Genomic DNA, 23,706 nt, shown 5'->3' on the forward strand with positions numbered 1-23,706 from the left:
AAATAAGAAAGAAAAAAGTAGCTTTACTTATCTTACTTCATGACCCTCATTGTATAAACTCAAGCAGTGCCGTTTCCCAACAATACCACCATGCCGAAGATGTAACATTCTGATCCAAAGTCCAGATTCTGAACCCTCACTGTGAAACCAATACAGCACTGCAATACAAAACTTATACATAATGCTAAATCATATGAAAAATGTAATTTTTAAGCTTTGAGTACCTACTGCTGTGTTGCAAAAAATCTTACAAAATACTTAAAGGTTGTCTGCATTGAACTGTCACAAAATGTCAAATGCAGGATAGAAATGGCACCGCTTTCTCCATTAAAACAGATTTGGATCTCATTTTCAAAACAACAGCCCTTCAATCTGCTGTAAGTGACATCAGCGTCTAAAATAAGGTGTAAATTCCCCCTCTGTGTCACAGTCAAAGGTCACTGAGAGAGATCCACAACTGTCATGGCCAGGGTCACTGCATCGACGAACGGCGTCACAATGTTACATACTATTTACAGGCGCACACACTGACAGCCAAACACCCACTGAGGATATTGCTACCATGTGGACAGTTTTTTTTTTTTACTTTTATACAAAGGAAACTGCATGACGGCCCGTTCTGAACATGCTCCGCTTCCCAGAAGTGATCCAGCATGGGTTGCCAGGCTCAAAACTACAATTCCCAGGCACTTGATTATAACTAACTGTACAGTAATACTGTCCACTGGGCCTGCATGCCTGTGACTGCACCAATGCACAAAGAGAAGGCAGAAAACATTCAAGGTCAGACCCCCCCCCCCCCCCAAAAAATACAGAAAAGCTCTCAACCCTTCCTTACAAAGAAAACAACAAGCATCCTCCTCAGCATGCATACTGTATCAAAGGTGTAGTACTGTTGTGATATACTGTACAAAGACGCATTAGCTTGTGGTTGGTACTCTAACTTGCATTTACAGGCTAACACTTGCTGCTGGACCTCTATGCAGTGCTACAGTGTGGGAACTGACAGACACAAAGTAACCCATCTTAAATTCTATGCCCCCTGAAAATAAATAGATTACATCATAGAAGTTGTGAAAACAAGCAGAACAAGAATGAGGTAGAGAGTGATCTGCCATGAGGAGGAAGTGACAAATGTAACAGTGAAAGAATGTGTGGTCAAAACAAGAAGAGCGGAAGAGGAAAAACTGGAAGTGTGAAAGAAGACTCAGGTATGAGTATTTTGCTTGACGGTTGGAGTCAGGGCAGGCTGGACGGGTGATGCTTTAGTGCAAGCGCTGGTCTGTGTAGGGCGGCTCTGAGTCGTCCATGGGCAGCACCAAACGTGTGCCTCTCATCACCACCTCGTGATCGCCGTATGTGAGCTCTCTGTCCAGGTCGTCAGAGGTGCTGGGCCCAGCGAAGGAGCCCACCGGGCCGCTGCTGGTGTGGGCACCGGTGGCATCGGTACTCACTGTGATGTCGCCGTACGTCAGGTTGATATCGCCATCAGTCAGGATGAGGTCCGAGTCATCATCCTGCAGCTGTCCTTCATTCTAGGAGAAGGTGAACAGAGAACGTCAGACATGCCACGCAAACTACAATCAACTGGAAGATCTGTACTTTAAAATCCCTTATCAGTGACTCCACAAACCAGGAACGGATCTCATCCCTGTCTGTCTGTTTCCTAGCCTATTAACAGGATTACTCAAAAACTAATGAACCGGTTTTTAGTAAACCTTGTGGGAGGTTGGACAAAATCCTTAATGTTGGGGCAAAAAATGTCAAATTTGTTTAGGCACCATTACAAAAAAAAAAAAAAACTGTTTATCATCCATGCCTGAATGCCGAAATCAGCCCGCATCAATTATTACTATTATTTTTATTTATTTTGGTGAATTTCACTGATGGCGGTACAGCTGGTGCAAGAACCGGCATGTCCGCGAGGTGGTGAGGGTGCTTTGGCCAAAGACGGTCATTGACAACCACAGTTGCTCCGCATCACTCACACACAGTGTGCATGTTCATCACGCTACTAGCGTGCCGTACACTGACTGTATTCAACGTGGAAACAAGATTTATTTTGAAAATAGCTGATATTTTTAGTTCCTCACTTGGTATGCAGGTGCTGTATGTGGCATTTTTCAGGCTTGAAATGACGTTGTATGTACCCATTTCTAAGAAAGAAAAAAAAATGCACCCGTCCTCACCACTTTTTTCTGATGTCAAGGATGATAAACTAATGGTTTTTGTTTGTTTGTTTGTTTGTTTTTTAATGGGGTCTTAAAAATTGGAAGAAAAGGTGACCTATTAAAATCAGTTTTAACAGGTCCATGAACACATTACCCAGGAATGGATAACTTTATATTTTGTGGTGGAGGAAGATCATCACATCGAATGTCCACACTGCAAGATAAACTGTTTTGCTAATGATAACATTTTTGAAAATCTTGGTTAAAATACTGGACTTGCATGGGAATAGACATTAAAGCTGCAAGTTTTTTTAATTCTGTACAACTATTATTTAATTTCTTAGAATTCATATTTTAGTTGTTACGCTCAAAATTCACCTTGTCTGCAAAAACAATTCTGACTGCATGGATGAAAATTGTATTAAGACGCATTAGCAGACCTGAAAACTCAATTTCCCAGCATGCCATCAGAGTGAAAGGGCACTGCTATGCTACATAAGCTCGTGTTAGATTCATGTAACAGAAGAAATCCGGTAGATCTTTAATTGTGGCAAAGTGCGAGGAAGACATAAAACAGAAACAGGAAGATGGCGACAGCCACAGCTAATAAGCATAGGCCATCAGAGGTCCCATTGGGAAGAACTTCAGATAAAATCTAGCCATATTTCACACAAAGGTTTTGCTGGATATTTGCTGGACAGATAAGACAACACTCATGCAAGTCTGGCATGTCAACTGTCAATGCTAACATAAGTTGCAGTATTTTTACTTGACTAGTGTTTTATCATAGCATGGATGTATTTATTTTTTGTAGTTGTAAATTGGAAAATCCAAGTTCTCAGTTTCCATGAAATGCAACATATATACATATGTTATATACATATATATATACACACACACACACACTGAAATATGAATACCAGGAAATGGTTTTACTGGGAAATAATGGTATTTTTCTCATTTCAGGAACCTTAAAGTTTGTTCTCCAAGATATTAAAGTCCAGGAAAAATGCCGCAGTTGACCCTAATTCAGAGAACAAAAATCGCTGAGTTCTGTGCAACGCATCCTAACATCTCTTTCCATACAAAATTCAGTCTCAGAGCAAACTAACTCCCCATCAAATGGCAAGGAGACTTGAATTTGCTAGGTGGCTTTCCGGAAAACTGGAGACGGATGATTTGTTTCTTAGGAAACTTCAGACGAGGAGGTTACATTGATCATGTGGTGTAAAAGATAAAGGCTTAAAATCAAAAAGAAAAGACTAAACTAAAAATTGTGCATTGGGGAGAAAAATTACATGCTTTGGCCACATGGTCATGCAGAAAATGTCTGATAATATTGATTGGCTTTTCTGTGCTGTTAAAATACTTTTGGGTACATTTTTTGAGACACCCTGTAGTACCACAGAAATTAAGGCATTGTATACTAATTTGATTTAAACAAACTAAATTTTAGCAAACTTGTGAAAATGCAAACAAACCTAAGCTGAACAGAGTTAAGAAGCAGAATAATTTTAATGTAAGGAGGCTTGTTTGTTTTGTTTTTTTTAAAAAGCTGCTGGCCTGGACTAAGTAACTTTGAGACAAACTCACAAAAAAAAAAAAAAGAAAAAGCACAGGTCCAGTAATTTCTGAGTTTAACATTGCAAGATGGCACGATTATGGCCTTGGTGGTGGAACACTCTACTGAGGGCACTTCAAGTTTACCAAAAATAATATAATTCAGGATTGAGTGTTCCAAACTGTATTTAATCATATGACATTTCTGCATTTTTAGTCATAAAAAAAAAAAAAAAATTAAACTTGAATCAGGAAAAGAACTGAACCAGAATCTGACCTCAAATGCCTGAGGGCTGGTGAGGAAGCGGGCGAGGGGCCCGCAGCATGCAGGCAGTGTGGCTGTGAGAGGGGGGCCACTATGAGTCAGGATAGGCTTCAGGTAGCTGAAAAAGGCAGCTTTAGTAAAGGAAAACACACTCAAACAAGCAGCTTGAACACAACAAAAACAGAAAGACACTAAAAACTACATATGGTGCACTTAAGCTCGTCTAAAGCTTGTATCCAATTTACTCAAATGTGTTAATCTAACAGAATCAGCACACAGAGAAACTTAGTGGACTGCAGTTCCACACACAAACCTCCCTCTGCTGTTTGGGACAGGGAACTACAGTCATTATTACTCAGCTTTTACTGGCAGGCTTACAAGTTCATTGTGTTCTTCTAAAAGTTTCAGGCAGCTAAACATCCTGACAAATGTGGCGAAATTGTTAAAATGGCAAAAAGTAAAATCCCTGTTAAGGGCAGAAAAATAAAAGTATGTTTATTTGTTTTCATACTGGGGGCTTTTAAACATAACACATGCTGCAAATTTGTGATCACAATCATTTGTGATTAAGTCCATCAAAGGATACTTGTGGTCAAAGTTGTACCAAATTCTGAAAAGCCATGCGCTTTCTTGTTTGGTGCTTCTTCTTTCTGAGCCTTCAGCAATAGTCACCTGGACACATACCAACAAACAGTTGTTAGCAGAAATAACAACAACAAAAAAATTAGCTAGTGTGTGTGATTTACTCTCATCTAGTACTGGTTTAGATTTTATTATGCCATCGCCGGTGGTAATTTTGTTCCCCTTCATATTTTTAGTTCTTCTCTTGTGATAATCAATAAGTATGATGGAAAACAAAAAGGAGGGTTCTCAAGACTTGTTAGGCTGAACTAGCAACCAGTAAACAGTGCATAGTGGAGCAAACACAGATTCCTCTTCTTTTTTCTTGTTTTATAGCCACCCTGCAACATTGCAAATGTGGAGTAAGTACTGTATTTTCATGGAGTATAAGGTTTTTTTCTTTGTTTTTTACTAGTTTGGGAGGGCCTGTGACTACTATCCCAAAGGGGGGAGGAAAATGATATACATCACATGTTTATAGTTAATAATAACAATAATTAAAACAACTATTTATATTATATACGGCCAGGAATCAAAGTACTAAACAAAATAAAGTCCCTTCAGTTTCTCTCTAGTTTCACTCTGGGCCGCCACAGCGGATCAGTTAGGGATGTGCATGTTGATTTAGGCACAAGTTTTAGGCCGGGTGCCCTACACGGTACAACTCCACATCACACTGAGCATGGGGCGGGATGGAATTGAACAAGGAAGCACACTGGAAACAAGCTCACTTAACTGCTTGGCCACCAACCCTACTAAAAAACTAAACAAAAACTCCAATAATAAAAGAATATATGGCAATAATAAAATGTACACTGAAACAATTCCCATAAAATACAAAATTAAAGAGCTGATAATACAGAAAAAAGGTGCAACTTATACTCCAGAAAAGGTATGTCCCTTTTGAGCAACTGTGTCAAAGTGGTGATATGAATGACTCATTCTACACTTACGAAAACACATTGATTCGTTAGTGCAGGTAATTTCTGCACTAATGAACAGATGGTTATGAATGCTACATTCCATTTCTGAGGAGAAAAAAAAGACACTCCTCAGTCCTATACACTGTAGACTTACACATCAGTCACATCACAGTCATTTTTCCTTTTCAACACTCACAGAGTTATCCTGGTCAGAATCCACTCCCACTCTGTTAAAAAGAATCACAGTTGCAAATTAGTTGCAGAACAGTATTGTATTTTTCTTAAAGGTGTAGCAAATGTCATTTTGTGAGTATTTCTTTGAGTTTTAACACAGAATGATTACCTGATGTGTTTGTGATCTACCACAAAATAGTTGCCAGAAAGTTTGTGCAACCAAAAAGTCGCACTATCATACAATTTTTAAAGACAAATCATGTCAGACTTAAAATACTACTGCACCCAGGATAGGCTTCGACAGGTCAAGAAAAGACAAACCGTATACGCTGGCAGGACAACATCTGAGTGGTGCCGCCTCCACAAATCCAAACAGTGAAGAAGACCACAAGGAGAGTTGTGGAGAACATCATCTGACGGGCATATGTGGCCGTGTCCCTGATGGACAGGGCAAACGTCATCGCGCCTCGTAGCCCTGAAGACCACAGTGTGGGAACATGTTAAACATACACACATAACAATGTCTGAATATGTTACAGGTTTGTCATGTTGGAGGCTGATTTAAAGCACAAAGTATTCCGGTCATGTTTTATCTGTACACTATGGACCTGCAAACATCATCATGTGCTGGAAGTTGGACTTGATCTTGTTGCGTCGTCCCAGATTGAGGAGAAACGACAGAGGGTAGATGTTAGCAGCCCTTCCCAGAAACACTGCTACCTGAGAGGGAACGAGGTCAAGGAGAAAACAACAAAACAGACAACAAAGTAGAGGCCGGTGAAAACTGACCCCCCATACCAGCTATACTTGCATAAAATATATACAGATTGTTAAAAAATCTGATGTGATGAAATACTTGAATTAAAGTGTTCAACCTCTGTACATGTAATTGAAAAAAAAAAAGATGTATTTAAATCACAAATTCACACCACTGTGTGAGGTTTCATTGAAATTCACCAAATGTTTCTGACACATTTGTTGTATGTAAAATTCCAGTGACTTCCTCTTGAAGATGTTAGACTGGAATTATTTTCCTTCATGCACATCTCCATATGCCCCCCCGGCCAATATTTAAATCATTTAGCATTTTCTTCATTTTATATTATTACATTACAAAGTAATTAGCTTCTAAGTTTTCTTTTATGACTTAACAGCACCAAATTTAATGGTGACGACACATGCCTTAAAGTGTGACTGAACACAGTAATGATTTCCACTAGTTTCATGTGCAAAAGATACAAAGGCTCCAACGATGAACATGGGATTAAAGACGTGGTTCTGGAAGGTGAACAGGGTCAGACCCATGTAGGAGAAAATGAAGTTCTCTGCCAGGAAATTCAGCAGTTCAAACAGCTGCAACACAACAGAAACATGGACTGCATTACATTACAACAACATTAGCTGATATGTCTCAGATTGTGCTGAATATTCTGGATGTCTCCTTGGCTTTGTTTTGCCTCAGGATCACCCCAATCTGAAACAGGATTTGGACTGAGTTTTTTAAAGGGACATAAAACATGGTTCACCAACCCTCCTCCTGGAAATCACCTGCCCTGCATGTTTTAGAGCCGATTAGCAGTGTTTCCAAAGTAACTTTGAAAAGTTACTTTATTAGATACTTTATACAGTTACATTTTACAGTTACTTGATTAGCAGCTGCGGACAACTTGTTAGCAGCTGCTGAATGTAACTATTAAAGTAACCAGTCATCTAAGTTGGTTATTTTTAAGATTGAGTACTCAGAAAAGTAACTATTATTTACTTTGCTGATTACTCAATCTTAAGAGTAACCAAAATAGATTACTAGTTACCTTATTAGTTACAAGTTGTCTGCAGCTTCTAATAAAGTAATCGCATAAAGCTTCTAATGAAGTAACTGTTTAAAGTAACTGTATAAAGCAACTAAAAAGTAACTAAATGGTAAATGGGCTGCATTTATATAGCGCTTTTCCATCTGCATCAGATGCTCAAAGCGCTTTACAATAATGCCTTACATTCACCCCGATGTGAGGCTACTGCCATAAAAGGTACTCACTAGGAGCAACTAGGGGATTAAGGCCCTTGCCCAAGGGCCCTTAGTGATTTTTCCAGTCAGGCTGGGATTTGAACCAAGGATCCTCTGGTCTCAAGCCCAACACTTAACCACACGACCATCACCTCCCCTAGACCATCACCTCCACCTCCCCTAATTAAACTTATTAGACGAATTAGACTAAATTAATGTTTAGTCCTCCTATGGGCTCAGTCACACTAGAATGTAAACTGAACGGGAAGCTTGTCGATGTTCTGGTAGGTCACGATGTCAGTGTTAAAATCACCAACGTCACGTTTAAAAAATGTGAAAGGCTTAAAATCATCATCATTCTGAGTGGTTGGGGCCAAGGTGGCTCAGTGTCCATTACAAAATAAGTGGTTTTTTTTTTTTTTTTTTTGCTGCGTAGAATTCCTGATTGGGAGAACTCTGTGCCAAGCGCAGTGAAGGAAGAGCTGCTTCAGAAAACAGCGGAGTTGTAGCTCCGCCTCTTACCAGTTTGACAAACTGTGACCTCGTGCTAACTAATAAAGTAACTTTTCAATGTTACTTTGGCAACACTGCCGATTAGTCAAGTCTGGTGTTTCCTAACTCTTGATTGGCTGAGCACACCTGGAGTATTTATATTAGCAGTGGGTGGAGCAGAAAGAGTTGGAAAACATGAAGGGCAGGTGGTCTCCAGGAGCTGGCTGGTCCTCGTCTCCTCTGCGCACGTGGAAAAGGAGGCAGGCACACAGCAGCAAAGTCACGACACTTCTGCACAAAAATCTGCCCAAACGTGACGTGGCACAGGCAGTCAGGACATTTATTTATTGCTGTTTTGCTTTAATTTTGCGTGTCGGTGAAAAAAAACACTTAACACTTGTACTAAAAACTATTTATGAATAGAATTTTATGCAGCAAAAATAAATGTGCACAATATGAGCACAGTATAAAAGAAGGAGGTGGCAACTAGGCTGTCTTGCATATGTGCAAGCCAATCGGATGCACACAGTGCAAAGCGCTCTCCAGCTAATGAAATGGAGGAACTCACGGCTGGTTGCCTGCCTCCTTTTCTGTGTGCGCGGAGGAGGCGGGTCCAGCCAGTCTCCGAGAGCGGGGTTGTGACCTCTGATATAGCAGACAGGAATGTCTATAGTGATATACCTAATCCTGAAAAGATGGGATTCAATAAACCTCAGTAAAATAAAATAAAACAATCTGCAAGAACAAACTAAATTTAATAGTTCATCTGGATGTTTTGGGTTTCCACAGAACATCTTAACATGTTAAGACCCTCTTGCTTTTGTCTGTTTGTGGCCCTGCGACAGACTGGCGTCCTGTCCTGGGTGTACCCTGCCTCATACTCTATGGCTGCTGGGATAGGCTCCAGCCCCCCGTGACCCTTGATTGATGAGATGATACAAATGCAACTTCAGTGGAAATAAAAAAATAGATCAAGTCATGTTATTTAAATCTGATCTGACCTGCTTGGTCCTGTCCTGGGACTCAGGGGACAGATTGTTGTATGTGTAATGCGCCTGAGTGATTCCACAGAACAGCACTGCTACTACACCTGCAACACAGCATACACAGAACCAGACACACAAACCCAGGATTATTAACAAACATTGTGTTACACTTTTCTGATTTACACAACAAATGTACATTTTTATTTGCCCTTACAGATTTACAGTGATGCTCAAGGACACTTTGGCTGTGTGGATGCTAACTGACACTAATGGTGAACTGCAGCTTCAAACTCTAAATCGTGAAGCATCTTTCTTATATTTTTGAATAGGATGGTGCCAAATGAATGCACACTGAATTACGTGCTTGTGCCCTTTGTGTGTTTGTTTTTACCTGTGAAGCCACAAGCCTCAGCCAGCAGGAACGTGCTCCATGACATGAGGAAGAAAAGAGCTGTCTCCAGCAACTGGAAATCTCTCAGCTTGGTGAATTTTGTCACGTATGGACAGCAGTCAAGAAATTTAACAAGACACTAAAATGCCACAAAATAACATCAGAAACATTTTTTAAGTATTGTCTCATTAAGTCTAGATCATTTTACTACTTTCTTATGCAAAGGAATGGTTAAATGTACCATTAAATTAAACATTACAATGATTGTGTCAATTTGCACACAACCGACTGGATTCTTCAAGAAGAAATACATCTAATAAATTTAATATTAATTAAACTGTGAAATAGATTTTCTTTAGTGTATTACGCCAAACCAGTAATGTTATTTATGAAAATTATAAGAATATTTAACATGCAGTTGTGATTGTGCTAAAATCCAACTTATCCACTTTATCTCAATAACAAAAATTTTGTAATTAGTAATGTTGTTAGGGTTAGGTCAAGAGAAAAAGATATGAGAGCAGTGACGACTCCAGTGGCCACGCCCAAAGCAAAAGAGCCACTGAAGACACCTATAAACATCCCAAAAGATTTCAGCATCGCCATGACCTCGAAGGTGTGACTGTTGTCTCCCTGTGGCTGATACGCCACGATAGACCTGAAGAAACACAAAGTACAACCACACGTCACAATGATGAATGAAAGTCTATAGAGGGTTAATAATGACAAGATGAATGACTGCTGTCTTCTTTATGTGGATGTTTGTCAGCAAATAATGCATTAACCTCATGTTAAAGGTGCCCTGACACTTGCATGAGTTTGATCCGCGCACTTGCACGCATTCTGCAGGTATAAATGGATGGATTCATCCTTTTATTATTGGATTCTATTTTGTTTAGTGCTTTGATTCTTGGAAATGTTTATATAAATAGTTAGTATAATTACTATTAGTAATAACAAACTTGTGAATTTTCCATATATGGGTGATTCTTTAACTACGGGCACTATTGGCTTTGTAAATGTAATTTCCACCACACCATTGCCTTACAATATAAAGTGCCTTGGGGCAACTGTTTGTTGTGATTTGGCGCTATATACATGTGCTCTGATGTCACTGTTTATCTCCATAGAAACTACCCAAACAATCTTTCATACAAACTGTTTAAAGGGACATTACAGTGTTGTGGTGGAAATTACGGCAATAGTGTGGGACAACTACATTTTGTTTAAAAAAATCACAACAGTTGTATGACACTGAATACCCCAATTATGTTTTGATTATTTTACTGATATTTTATTCAGAGATATTTTAAAACATTAGAAAAAACGTTTTTTTACCATTCATTTTTTATCATTGAAGATCAAAAGTCTGGGTGTGGGACAAGCACAAAACGGCAATATTTACATATAATGATGCTGAAAAAAGGTGAAAAAGTCATCATAGACTACTAGAACAAATTTCTTAACACACTTTCATTGTAAAGATAACTATAAAAGTGTGAAATTTCCCCTTTTTTCTGTTTTTCATACAATATGATCAAAGGACATAGTAAGTGCCCGTAGTCTCACCCATATAAGTCACATCGGAGTATAAGTATTAGGGCCTCCAAGACTAGTAAAAAAAATCTGTAACTTATACTCCAGAAATTACAGTAATACTTAATTACTATATGCAATGATCATTTGCTTTTTATGTGAGTGCATGACTTCTGAATTGTATTATATATGTGAAGTTGCCAGCTTATTTTACTTTTACATATTGTTACTGTTTTTTGCTGCAATTGATACAAACTGAATTACTTTCATCTAATATAACTGTCCATCTTGATCAATCAATTTCTGAGAAAATCAATGCTTCCTGAGTTGATCAAGTGAATACATGGTTTTCAGGACTCTGATGTTCCCACGTTCAATTTTCAAAGTTTGACATTATCTTGAATGCAGTGATATGAGTAGAACAGAGATGCAGAGCTCAGAGAGTCTGAACAAAATTATTGCGACACATTGTTTAGCTAACTCGTACTTAATAATTCAAGACTGAAAAGTACGGAGCGCTGTGAGATGTCGCATTGCTGTTGACAGTACTAAAAGTAAATCCCTTCGGCTGCTGCCTTGTTTTTCCACTCGGGGTCACCACAGCAGATCTGAGGTACATCTGCATGTTGATGTGGAACAGGTTTTATGCTGGATGCCCTTCCAGACGCAACTCCATATTACATGAAGAATGGGCAGGAGTGGGTTTTAAACTGGAAACCTTCCACACTGAAAAGTAAGTGCACTTAACTGCATGGCCACCACCCTGCCTACAGCTACTGATATTAAACCTTTCTTTATTTGTAGACAGATAAAGTTCCCAAAAGGTCAGGATTTCCTGTAAGCCATATAAAATATGGGGTTAAAATTGTCTCATTAATATTTGTAAATGCACACAGGGTGATCTACAAATAATCATTGATTTGCAAATGTGTTCAGATATCCACAAATGCAAATTTCATATTTGTAACTTGTAAATTGGTCTTTGCAAATAATGTATTTGCAAATATAAAACTTAATTTGTAAAAAAAAAAAAAAAAAAATTACATTTGTAAAACTGGAAATTGTATTTGTGAATTGAGTTTCAGCATTTGTGGATCACCAATTATCGCTTTCCTCTGACGTAATTTTGAGACATTCTTTTCGCGAAATCCACACAGATCCACAAACAAATACCTATAGATTCGCAAATACACACTCATGCACACTGGATATCCACTAGATGCAGTGTGGTTCCATTCATTACACAGCCGTCTATTTAGATCTCAGCCATTTGACTCATTTTGACTTCTGATATGAGCTGGACAGATATGGACGGACAAGGAGACCAGTCGCCATCATCTAATGTAAGTACAAACAACTTTTGTTGTCCTAACTTAAGATAAGACTCGACTCGCTTGATTATGTATCAGCTAGCGTGGACCTTGGAGGGAAAATTGACTTTATCGTGATTCGTCAAGAAGGAACATAATCAAGCGAGTCGAGTCTTATCTTAAAGTTATACAAGTTTTGCAAAAGGTGTGGAAGCAAAGCTTAAAATGTGTTGAAAATGTTGAGTGGCAGTAACAGCATCACTACACCAAATTTAATAAGGTTCTTTTCATCACAAAGGAAGATAAAAACTTTTAGAGATTAACATTTGGCCATCTGATATGTCAGCATCAATGAAAAGAACAAGTCCAAACAGTTTTACAAACTTGGATCAAGTAGCATTTGCAACTCATTTTTAGCTTCTTGGTCCTCAAGAGTCTGATTTTCCAGTCACAGAAAACTACAGTGCATCTGGAAAGTATTTGTAGCATTTCACTTAGAAGCCAGGCACCATCCCTACAGTGAAGCATGGTGGTGGCAGCATCACACTGTGGGGATGTTTTTCAGTGGCAGGAACTGGGAGACTAGTCAGGATTGAGGGAAAGATGAATGCAGCAATGTACAGCGACATCCTGGATGAAAACCTGCTACAGAGTAAAAAAAGAAAAAATAATTTACTCCATTTTGGAATAAGGCTGTAACAAAACAAAATGTGGAAAAAGTGAAGTGCTGTAAATAATTTCCGGATGCACTGTATCAGAAACTGAGGAAATTCTAGCACCACTTTGTGCTTTAAAAAGTGCTTTTTCATGACTTGAAAGTACCACTTGAACGAAGTATGTCTGCAGACAAACTATATTCACCTTCAAAATAAACAACCCCAAGTACACAAAACAAATCACCAGCCGTTTTCTGACAGTGTTTTATGGTATTCTGCCCTCTGCTTTGCTTTTATTTGCACAATATTTCAGAAAAAAAGAAACTAAATACAGTTCATCATAAAAATAAATTAACAGATTATTCCAAGACTATGCAGCAAACAGCTGGTGATTTTTTTTTGTGCAAGGGCACCACAAAGGCACACTGTGCTCTACTTAGTGCACCCGTTCAAAGCGCTCGTCAGCGTGTCTCCACAGGAAGTGTCCTCTCCACCGTGCCTGCTATTGTAACTTACAATTCTGTGGAAACAGCCCCAAAGTAGAGGACAAATATATAAACTGCATGATTCCTACTCAGAATTTTAGCCCTGCTGATTACAAGCAGCACACTTTACTCAGTCAAGTGGATACGGACTAGAGTCACACTTTCTGTTTGCGTTGTGTCATAAAGACGGCTGACTTACGAGGACAGCACCACAGCCACAGCATCGTTGAGCACGCTCTCCCCGAACAGTAAAGCATAAAGATCCACATCAACCTGCAGCTCGTTGAAGATGGCCAGGACCGTAACTGACACAGAGAGAAACAGTGATCACAATCCTCCATCTTACACCTGACACACACAACTGTTTTTTGCAGTAAGAACACAACAAATTAAGCTCACGGATTGCTTTGTCCTACAAACAAACAAACAAACAAACAAAAAAACAAAACAAAACAGATTGTGGTACCCCAGCTCTTCCACACTAGCTGCCTGCATAGATTATACATCAGTAACAGTAAATCCTTGTGATAAAACAGCTTAATTAACAAACTGGATAACCAAACTCCAATAATTTGACCTTTATGATGTCAGATCGCAATTATTTTCCTTCATGCACATCTACAACGGTGTGCTACGACTGTGTAAAGTTTCACTGAACTCCACCAAGCAGTTTAGGAGTTGTGTATACAAGATTCCTGGATAGATGGACAGTCAGTGTGATTCCTACTGTACAGCAGCCACATTTTTGTTTGCAGTCAGGATAATAATGTAATTGGACAAAGTGCATTTTAACACAGAAATCAACAACCAAGCCATTTTTGAATGCATAATAACAATTTTAATTGCACTTCAGCATCAACCTTACCATACTGAGCAAAAGATTTAGGCAACCTACAAATTTAACAATAATGTAGACTTGAATGGGTCTTTTGAAGTGGGCCAAAATAATGATTAAAATTTTGAAATGTACAAACATTACTATAAAAAAATCAAATGTGAAACTATTCATTTATAAAATTGCAAATGTCAATTTCACAATTAAATAATAGAAAGTCAAGCTTGACTTCTTCTATTTGCACCAAAGAAAAAAGTCTGTTGGATTTTACATGATTCAAAAATGTAAATCGGTGGCACATGATCAGAATGTGTCCAAATAACGTAATTTTCTTATGTTTCTAATAAGTCCCTTCAGCTGCTCTCTTGTTTTCACTCAGGGTCGCCACAGCAAATACAAGGAGGATCTGCATGTTGAATTGGCACAAGTTTTATGTCGGATGCTCTTCCTGACGTAACTCCGGATTACATGCAGAAATGTGGCAGGGGTGAGGTTTGAACTGGGAACCTTCCGCACTGAAACCAAGCGCACTAACCACTTGGCCCCCGCCCCGCCACAGTTTTCTTATGTTTCTAACTGAGAAAAATAAAATTTTCTTAGGTTTGTAGTGACAAACATAAGAAAAGTATGTTATTTGGACACATTCTGATTATATGCAACCCATGTACATATTAAAATCATGTTTTCCTTTTTTTGGTGTGGTACATGATAAAACAAAAACAGCTGCTGATGACCACTCAGTAATAAAATTATTGTAAAAACAACTAATAGTGGAAACCGGGGCACAGTGAATCAGTAGCTATATCTGCAAAACTACATATATATATTGCAGCAGTTATGCCATATTTTTATACATAAAGACATCCCCCTTATAAATAAGTGTTTTGTTTTTGGATACATTAAGGGTAAAACTAAGTTGCAAGTGGATTCAGTTTTTTCCTATCAAAAGTAAATTTTGTGGATGTCAGTGTCTTTGTATTTATTTCTCACAACAGATGAAAGGTGGCCCAAAAAAATTATTAGTTAGAAAACTACCCCGTCCAACTGATGAGCATGTGTTATGTCTTCTCCAGACTATCAGCTATTTGATAACATGACTCATGTGTGTCACATGCACCCGGGGCACAGTGAATCAGTCTAGAAAGTGATTCACTAAACCCCAGTATCACCTGGATGACAAATATTACCTGTTGAAGCTTATACATTTATTTTTCCATGAATTATTTCTATAATTTGTGTATATAAACAACTGTTTTCATGTTTGAACAGAAATTATGACAGCTGTATTTATAATAGTTTCTAAAGGACTTATATCACTATATAAGACACTCACACATTACATAGATGGTTTGCTGGATTATACTTTGTATATCCATCAGCATATATTTAATAATTTTGAAGCAATCTTTATAATAATGTGTTTTTTCATTATATTCTAAGTTGATTCACTATGCCCCAAACACTGATTCACTGTGCCCCGTGAATTAGTGTCCGGGGCACAGTGAATCAAAAATTTTAAAATTTGATTTTTTTTACACCTGTAAATTACACTTGGGGAGACATAAATAACTCCCTAATTGTTTCGGTTCTGTTTGGGTTGTTTTTTTGTTGTAAGTGTTTTTCTCTAACATTACTTTAAGCATTTTGTGTCGGGGTATGTGTGCTTTTAAAAGGAATGTACATTGATGTTGATAGTATGAGGATGATGAACACACAGTGGTTACAGTATGTTATGTATATATTTGACACGAAATGCTAATAAACAAATTACAAAAAAAAAAAAAAAATCCACAATAGAATGACCTAAACCTATGCATAATGTGTTTATGCTGCCACAAAACAACATTTCTGATCCACTGTGCCCCGTCTTCCCCTACAACACAACTTTCTTATAATCTGAAAGAGTGCACATAAAAGAAATAACGTAATTTATACGTGAAAAGTGATTACACACTTTGCTGTAAAGTTTTTCTCTTGTGCATGCAGCTGCTCCAGATCTAAATTTTCACTCAGTGTCTGTACATGTGTTCTTTTAAGATAATACTTATGAAAGAGGAAAATTGCTGAACAACTTAATTGTCTCCAAACAATTTTTCACAATGTTATGAAATGAAATGTGAGAAAATGGAATAAGCACCTGGGTCTGTGGCAGAGACAATGGCCCCAAAGAACAAACAATCTGTGAAGAAGAAATCTTCACGCAGCTGTCCCACCTGCATCATTAGCATCACACAGCCATACATCAACAACCTGGCAAAACAAATCACAAACAGGCACTTTGACATTGAATATCGCACGCACACACGAAACACTTACTTTGTGCTTTTTGGCAAAAATAAATTTGTATGCCTACCCAATGACAAAACAAGAGATAACTGTCCCCAAAAACGCATAAGCCAGGATGGACCCCATGTTACGGAAAAAGTGCCTCTGAAACACAAAGTGTGAAACACATCAACACCAAATCAACATCACATACAGACAATGTACTCTCACTAACACATGACAGAAATAAGTGGATGTTTACCCTTTTCAAGCTGTAGCCAGCATGGAATATGATTGGAGGCAGGAGAATATTGAAGAAAACTTCTGGGTCAAAGGTGACCTGAGTCACACAAAGAAAGTCCGACATATTACATCATCAAATAACAACTATCAGGTATATATATCTCGCTCTCTCTCACACACACACACACACACACACACACACACACACACACACACACACACACACACACACACTAGTTGAAGTGATGCCATTTTTCTTTTTTTAGTTTGTATTCCAACCCCAATTCCAATGAAGTTGGGACGTTGTGTGAAATGTAAATAAAAAACAGCATACAATGATTTGTAAATCCTCTTCAACCTATATTCAATTGAATACACCACAAAGACAAGATATTTAATATTCAAACTGATAAACTTTATTGTTTTTGTGCAAATATTTGCTCAGTTTGAAATGGATGCCTGCAACACATTTCAAAAAAGCTGGGACAGTGGCAACAAAAGAATGGGAAAGTTGATGAATGCTCAAAGAACACCCGTTTAGAACATTCCACGGGTGAACAGGTTAATTGGAAACAGGTGAGTGTCATGAAAATTCAGTAAGGTATATCTTCTATTATACATCCCAAATATAAGGTGGAACTCTACATAAGGTACATCTAAATAAATTTAAAAAAAAAAACGAGTAGAGCCACTTAGGTGTCTGGTCTTGAGAACCAGGGATGGTTGGGTATAAAAGGAGCATCCTCAAAAGGCTCAGCCGTTCACAAGCAAAGACGGGGCAAGGTCACCACTTTATGAACAACTGCGTGAAAAAAATAGTCCAACAGTTTAAGAACAATGTTTCTCAACATTCAATTGCAAAGAATTTAGGGAGTCCATCATCTACAGTCCATAATATAATCAGAAGATTCAGAGAATCTGGAGAACTTTCTACACGTAAGTGACAAGGCCGAAAACCAACATTGAATGCCAGTGACCATCAATCCCTCAGGTGGCACTACATTAAAACCAACATCATTGTGTAAAGGATCTTACCATGTGGGCTCAGGAACACTTCAGAGACCATTGTCAGTTAACACAGTTCGTCGCCACATCTACAAGTGCAAGTTAAAACTCTACCATGCAAAGCAAAAGCCAGCCATCAACAACATCCAGAAACGCCGCCGCCTTCTCTGGGCCCGAGCTCATTTGAAATGGACAGACGCAAAGTGGAAAAGTGTGGTGTGGTCTGATGAGTCCACATCTCAAATTGTTTTTGGAAATCATGGACATAGCGTCCTCTGGACAAGAGAGGAAAAAGACCATCCAGATTGTTACCAGTGCAAAGTTCAAAAGCCAGCATCTGTGATTGTATGGGGGTGTGCTAGTGCCCATGGCACGGGCAACTTACACATCTATACTTCTAAAGACGTGTTCCCACTGCAAGTTTAAAGAAAATATATATTTTTGAAAAATTTTATATTAAGAAACCAGATTTTTTTTTTTTATTTGATTTGATGCCATTAAAAATACCCAATAAATTTTTATCTGACTGAAATTTTTCCCTGGCAAAAGTCAATGCCAGCAATTCCCTAAAATGTGGTGTAGTGGGGGCATACACTCTTTTTTCCTCAATAAATACAATAAACTCATTAAACAGTATACAAATCTATTCGTAATAGCCTCTAAGGAGAGAGAGAAAGCATAAAAAGAATGCAAAACTTGAACATAAAGGTACATAAAAGGGTGGTGGGGGGCCACGATGTAGTCTTGATTCTGGGGAGCTGGGGTGCTCCCGAAGAACATTTTTAAAAGACCAAGTCAAATTTTGTGTATTCTGGTGAAATTTAATGGATATGAAGCCCTCTGAAACAAAGAAAACTCACTTCAAACTGTGAAGTAAAAACACAGTATTGATCATGGGGGGGTCTGGGGGATCTCCCCCACAAATTTTTTAAAAGAGCGAGTCAAACTTGGTATATTCTGGTGAATTTTAATGAGTATGAAGCCCTATGAAACAAATAAAAGTCACTTAAAACTGTGGAGTAAAAACACATTATTGATTATGGGGAGTCTGGGGGTGCTATCCCAGAATTTTTTTAAAAGAGCAAGTCAAATTTTGTATATTTTTGTGAATTTTAATGGGTATGACGCCCTATGAAACAAAGAAAATTCACTTCAAACTGTCAAGTAAAAATTATTTGTCTTCTGTAGTATTATGATTGGTTCTAATGCGCCAAAAAGGTGCTGTGTTGCTGGCTGTGTAGTCAATAAATACAAAATTAGGGCCTAAAGCAACTGACAACTTTGTTCTGCTGTGCACAAAGTAACACTGTCACCAGTTTACCAGTCACCAGTCTCGGCTTTCAGTGCTTACCAGTCAAGTGAGTATAAGAGAAATTGTGGAGAGCTGGGCATGTCCCAACTTGTCCTCTAACACTCTGAAACGGAGGTGTTCCTTTGTCTCGCTTCATCAGCGAATCCGTCGTGACGCGCGACGCCTCCGCGTGGCTTTCCATGACAAAATCTCTTGTTAAAAGTGAAATCTGCCGGAAAATGGCTGATGTCCAGCTCTTGTGATAACCAGAGAAATTGCACACAACGGTCCCGGCTCCACACAGCGATCCGTTTAGAAATGATGTGGTGGTTTCTGCCTCTCGATGGTGGCTTGGAGCGCGGCGCGCCGTGCGCCATTGTGGGCCGTCCTTAAAGCTGTAGTAACACTCCTTATTCTCTGTGAAGCCTGTAAAATTTTCATCGAAAGCCAGATAAATTTTTCGAATGGTTTCCAGCTGCCTGTCTCTAACAGTTTCTGAAAACATTCTGATGGAAAAAAAAGCCCAAATCATTCCGCCATTTCCTCGCAATGAAACAACGACGAGAGGGGTGGAGCAGTGCTCACTCAATGCCTGCCCACAGGCGAATGACACAACCGACAGGCGTGGATAAACTCAGGCATGCGCACGAAGGTTCAAGCTTGGCTGACGTAAAAACATATGAATCAAATCCATATAGTTTTTGAAAAAAATAAAAAGGTACGATACTTTTCTAACAGACCTCGTATTTTCATGAAAAAAAGACACAAACGTGCAGTTTACTACATTTTTTTTCTTGTGTAAAAACACAGCTTAGATGTGGTTTGAACGAAACAAACTGTCATTAAACTTAAATAAAACAGGGACGAAGTGGAGATTTAACAGCCACTAGGTGTTCACAGGAAACACTTATTTATTTCTATATTTATTTATTTATTTTCATTGTTAGTTGGTTTTACCTTTTGTGTTGTGTTTTATTTTATCAGGCGTGTGTATGGTTAAATTTTCCAAATGACAGAAATCCATTGTGGTGACGGAGAACTTTAACCCATGCACTAAATGTGTGAAAGTGCCAGGGTTCCCAAACATATGCATGGTGTGTGTGTGTGTGGTTATATAGCAAGTGAACTCTGAGAGCATGTGTTTGTGCTGCTCTTTGAAGCATCCACAACAACACAGAACCACTTTGGGTGCTGGATGGCAACCATCCAGGCAGACCACTGGCCCATTCTCACATCTCTAATACAACCATGTACATATTAGTATTTTCTGCAGCCATGTGAAACATGGGCATCCCTCATCTTTGTCTTTGTAAGTAACTGCTGGTTTGATACAAAGCCATTCCAGCAGTAGCCGAGGAACCCCCCGAAGAGATCGAACCCCAAAGACATCCAGTCTTCACCTTAAGTCACTGATTACTGTCCAAATCTTACAACCATACAGCAAGATTAATCTGAAGAATGTAGGACTCTCATGCTGCATTAACACACTAAACCAGGTGAATTCAGGATTCGCCAGAAACACCTCAACACATTCATATACAATAAATGTGGCTGCCATTACCAAAAAACAAACAAACAATCAGGTGACCTATGAGATAAAATCATTTTGGTTACACAGTTATAGCGTATACCTTGCGCAGCATTTCATTATCCTGGACATCATCCACCTCGTTGGCACTGATCTCTCCTTTCAAAGTGTATTCGTAGAATTTTCCACTGACATTGACCAGCAACGTGGCAGGGCTGGCGTTAACGAAACAGCTTTGTGTAATGTTGCTAACATCCCGAGGAACATGGATGGCATAGCGCAAGATCACGCCAACAAGTAAGCCTAGGCAAAAGGAAAGAAGGACACAAAGATATGAGGGGAAAAATAAGTATATATATGCAACTTCAGCAAAAACTCACAAAACACACCAAGACTCAAAATAAATCCTCGGATGCAGTTACAATGATGTGGAGGCCAATGGAATCATGGGTCAAGGCCCAAAGCTACAATGATCTCCCAGTAATGTACATTAAGGCTTGAAAAATCAACTATAAAAATAAGTCAGTATAATTCTCCTCAATATTCAGGCAGCCAAATGCTACATGGCCAAAATGTTGTAGTTGGCGCTCCCTCACAAGGTAAGTGACACTCCTCAACAGGGTCTCACTAAACAGCTGCTCGTTTAATACAAAGTTCTACTGGTACCCAACAATCCTTCAAAGATCCAGACACATCCAAGCCATCATGTTAAGTTGCTGGTCAGCACTGAATTCTCACAATAATACAGTAAGGCAAAAGCACCAGGAAACTAAAAACATCAGCATCACAAACACCAGCAAATCCATGACTCTATAAGCTCTTCCTAAGTGTCTCCCGATCTCAAATACAGACAACCCAGAGACATGAACATCACTGCAGAGATAAGTGAAGAGCACAGCACCATCCACAAGGTTCTCGCCAACAAAGTCACCTAAGCCACCAGTCTTCAAAACCTTACTCAACACCCTTGCCATGTAACTACTGTAGTTCAGCAGGTTTTCTATTCCACTTAAAGGGACTAAACAAGATTTACAATCCAGCCTCAGTACACCATAGCCTACACAAAAATCTCTGAAAATTACAGGATTCACTGGGAAGAAATCAAAGATTTGGATCCTATGCCTAAGACAGGATCATTAATGGTATAACAAGTCATAAATGAAATGCCAACTCTTTGCTCCAAAGTATGTGGTCATACGGTTCCAGGTCAACTCTCCATTCTACCAACTCGCCCACTGCCAAGTTGTCTTTTTAAAAAACAAACCAAAAAAAAAAACAAACAAACTCATCTGATACCTAAAAGGCTTTGAATATACTTCTATACTATATTTTTCTGTGCAACTGCCCACAAAGCTAGATCAATAATGGTGAAAGAAATCCATGCGAGTAATCAAATGCATTGTATAGAGTTGGATGAGTTCGCTGGTTAGTTCGGCCGACTGCTAAGTCGCACACTCGCTTCGATTACTCACCAAAAATGACACATTGTGAAATCATCATTGTGTGTTTTTATTCATTCATTCATTCATTCATTGACTATCCTGGGTTATGCATATCATGTTTGCGCTAGAATTTGAGCTGAAATCGGCAAAAGGTATGAGTGAGTATTGCACGAAATTAAAAAAAGACGACTTGGGAGTGAGCGAGTTGACTGCACCGCTCATACAGCTCCTTGACTGTTGTGAATCAGAGCCTTTGGTGTGAGCATGGATTCCAACGAGTGCTCTTCCAGTTCATAGCCGAACCACAACATGTCTCTGTGCTTCGCTCACCGTAAAACATGGCGAGGCCGGTTTCGTGCAGGAACCTGAACCGCCGGTGCTTGAACAGCCATATAGTCAGGATGGTGAGGGTGAGGAGCAGGATGAAGATGAGGAGGTCCGCACTGTCCTGCCTGTGGCTCTCCTCCGCCTTCTTCTCGGTGACGATGTTCTCCATGGCGCTGCTGTCCTGCTGCTGCTGCTGCTGCTGCTGCTGGCCTGATGCTCCGCACGCGCACAGGGTGAACAGCAGCAACAGCGCTCGCGCTGCCCTTCGCCCGCCGCTGACATGCACTTTTCCCCCCATCACACACCTCCGCCGAACAAACGCCACCGCGGTTACAACGTAACTTTTCTGTAAATATCGACACTGGAGGTAGCGGAGGCAACGCGACGGAAAGACGACAGAAACAGAAAAATCAACTCCAGCCCGGAAGTGAAACTATCCCCTCCGCCTCCCCCCCGACACAGATTTCACAATAAAAGCATGTCAGCGGTACATATTCATTTTACAAGTTATATAAATATAAAATAAGGCGTTATCTTGAGCGCTGTGTCCAGGCTTGGTCACCTTAAAAGACAAGGACGTGCTCCCATGACTTGCAAATATGATATTAAAATTTATTAACGAAGAACTGAGGAGATTTAACATAAATGAAATAAAACTTACAGCAGTCTGATACCAAATATTAAAAAATGTAAATACAAAAAATGTAAATACAAGTAACTATTTTAACGGAATTCACTGTTGCAGCCCGTTATAATGATGATGATGATGATGATGATAATAATAATAATAATAATAATAATAATAATAATAATAGTAATAATAATTTAAGTGTAAGTGTAACTGGCGCTGATTTCATCTCGAGATGCGTGCTTTTATGTACATGTATATTTTTTATTGCACACTAATAAATTAATAATAATTACGACTCGAAGGCGCAGTCAGATCACTGTGGCATGTTCAGATTTTTAATCGGTAAGTGTTTAGAAACGAGTTCTCTCTCACAATTGGAAGTTAAATGTTATTTACCAATATTTTCTTTTTGCAATCTAAACATAATCTCAACCTGTAAAGCATTTGAAATTATGAAATTATTTGCTAAAGAGCTTGAACAATAATGGTGGATTCTGCATGTTTTGTCAGAAATAAAATAAAGCCTGAAATTCGATTATGAATTACTGTCATCAAAAGAAGTAT

The 23,706-nt window shown here is 38.9% G+C and overlaps 1 protein-coding gene across 1 annotated transcript; it reads right to left on the reverse strand.

The window, feature by feature from the left end:
• Window positions 1–348: 348 nt before the first annotated feature.
• slc9a6a (solute carrier family 9 member A6a) lies at window positions 349–22,948 on the reverse strand. The gene is made up of 16 exons (XM_034181704.1): window positions 22,515–22,948; window positions 20,846–21,045; window positions 16,938–17,015; window positions 16,764–16,840; window positions 16,548–16,660; window positions 13,775–13,880; window positions 10,105–10,246; window positions 9,589–9,694; window positions 9,213–9,301; window positions 6,954–7,067; window positions 6,323–6,434; window positions 6,036–6,189; window positions 5,737–5,767; window positions 4,583–4,668; window positions 4,009–4,114; window positions 349–1,535 (listed from the first exon to the last, which is right to left on the reverse strand). Exons 1-16 carry the CDS (start codon window positions 22,807–22,809, stop codon window positions 1,266–1,268), a joined length of 2,079 nt encoding a protein of 692 aa, XP_034037595.1. The 5' UTR covers window positions 22,810–22,948; the 3' UTR covers window positions 349–1,265.
• Between the last annotated feature and the right edge of the window lie 758 nt (window positions 22,949–23,706).

Source organism: Thalassophryne amazonica, chromosome 11 (assembly GCF_902500255.1).
Source record: "Thalassophryne amazonica chromosome 11, fThaAma1.1, whole genome shotgun sequence".
Lineage (NCBI taxonomy): Eukaryota > Metazoa > Chordata > Actinopteri > Batrachoidiformes > Batrachoididae > Thalassophryne > Thalassophryne amazonica.

What these genes read in the sequence shown, in the direction of transcription:
- slc9a6a (XM_034181704.1), bottom strand. Translation starts at nt 22,809, where the DNA reads ATGGGGGGAAAAGTGCATGTCAGCGGCGGGCGAAGGGCAGCGCGAGCG. An exon ending in ATCTCTTGTTTTGTCATTGG is followed by an intron (nt 16,661 to 16,763) that starts GTAGGCATACAA and finishes TTGTTTTGCCAG; the next exon opens with GTTGTTGATGTATGGCTGTG. An exon ending in TGGTACAACTTTGACCACAA is followed by an intron (nt 4,115 to 4,582) that starts GTATCCTTTGAT and finishes TGCCTTTTTCAG; the next exon opens with CTACCTGAAGCCTATCCTGA.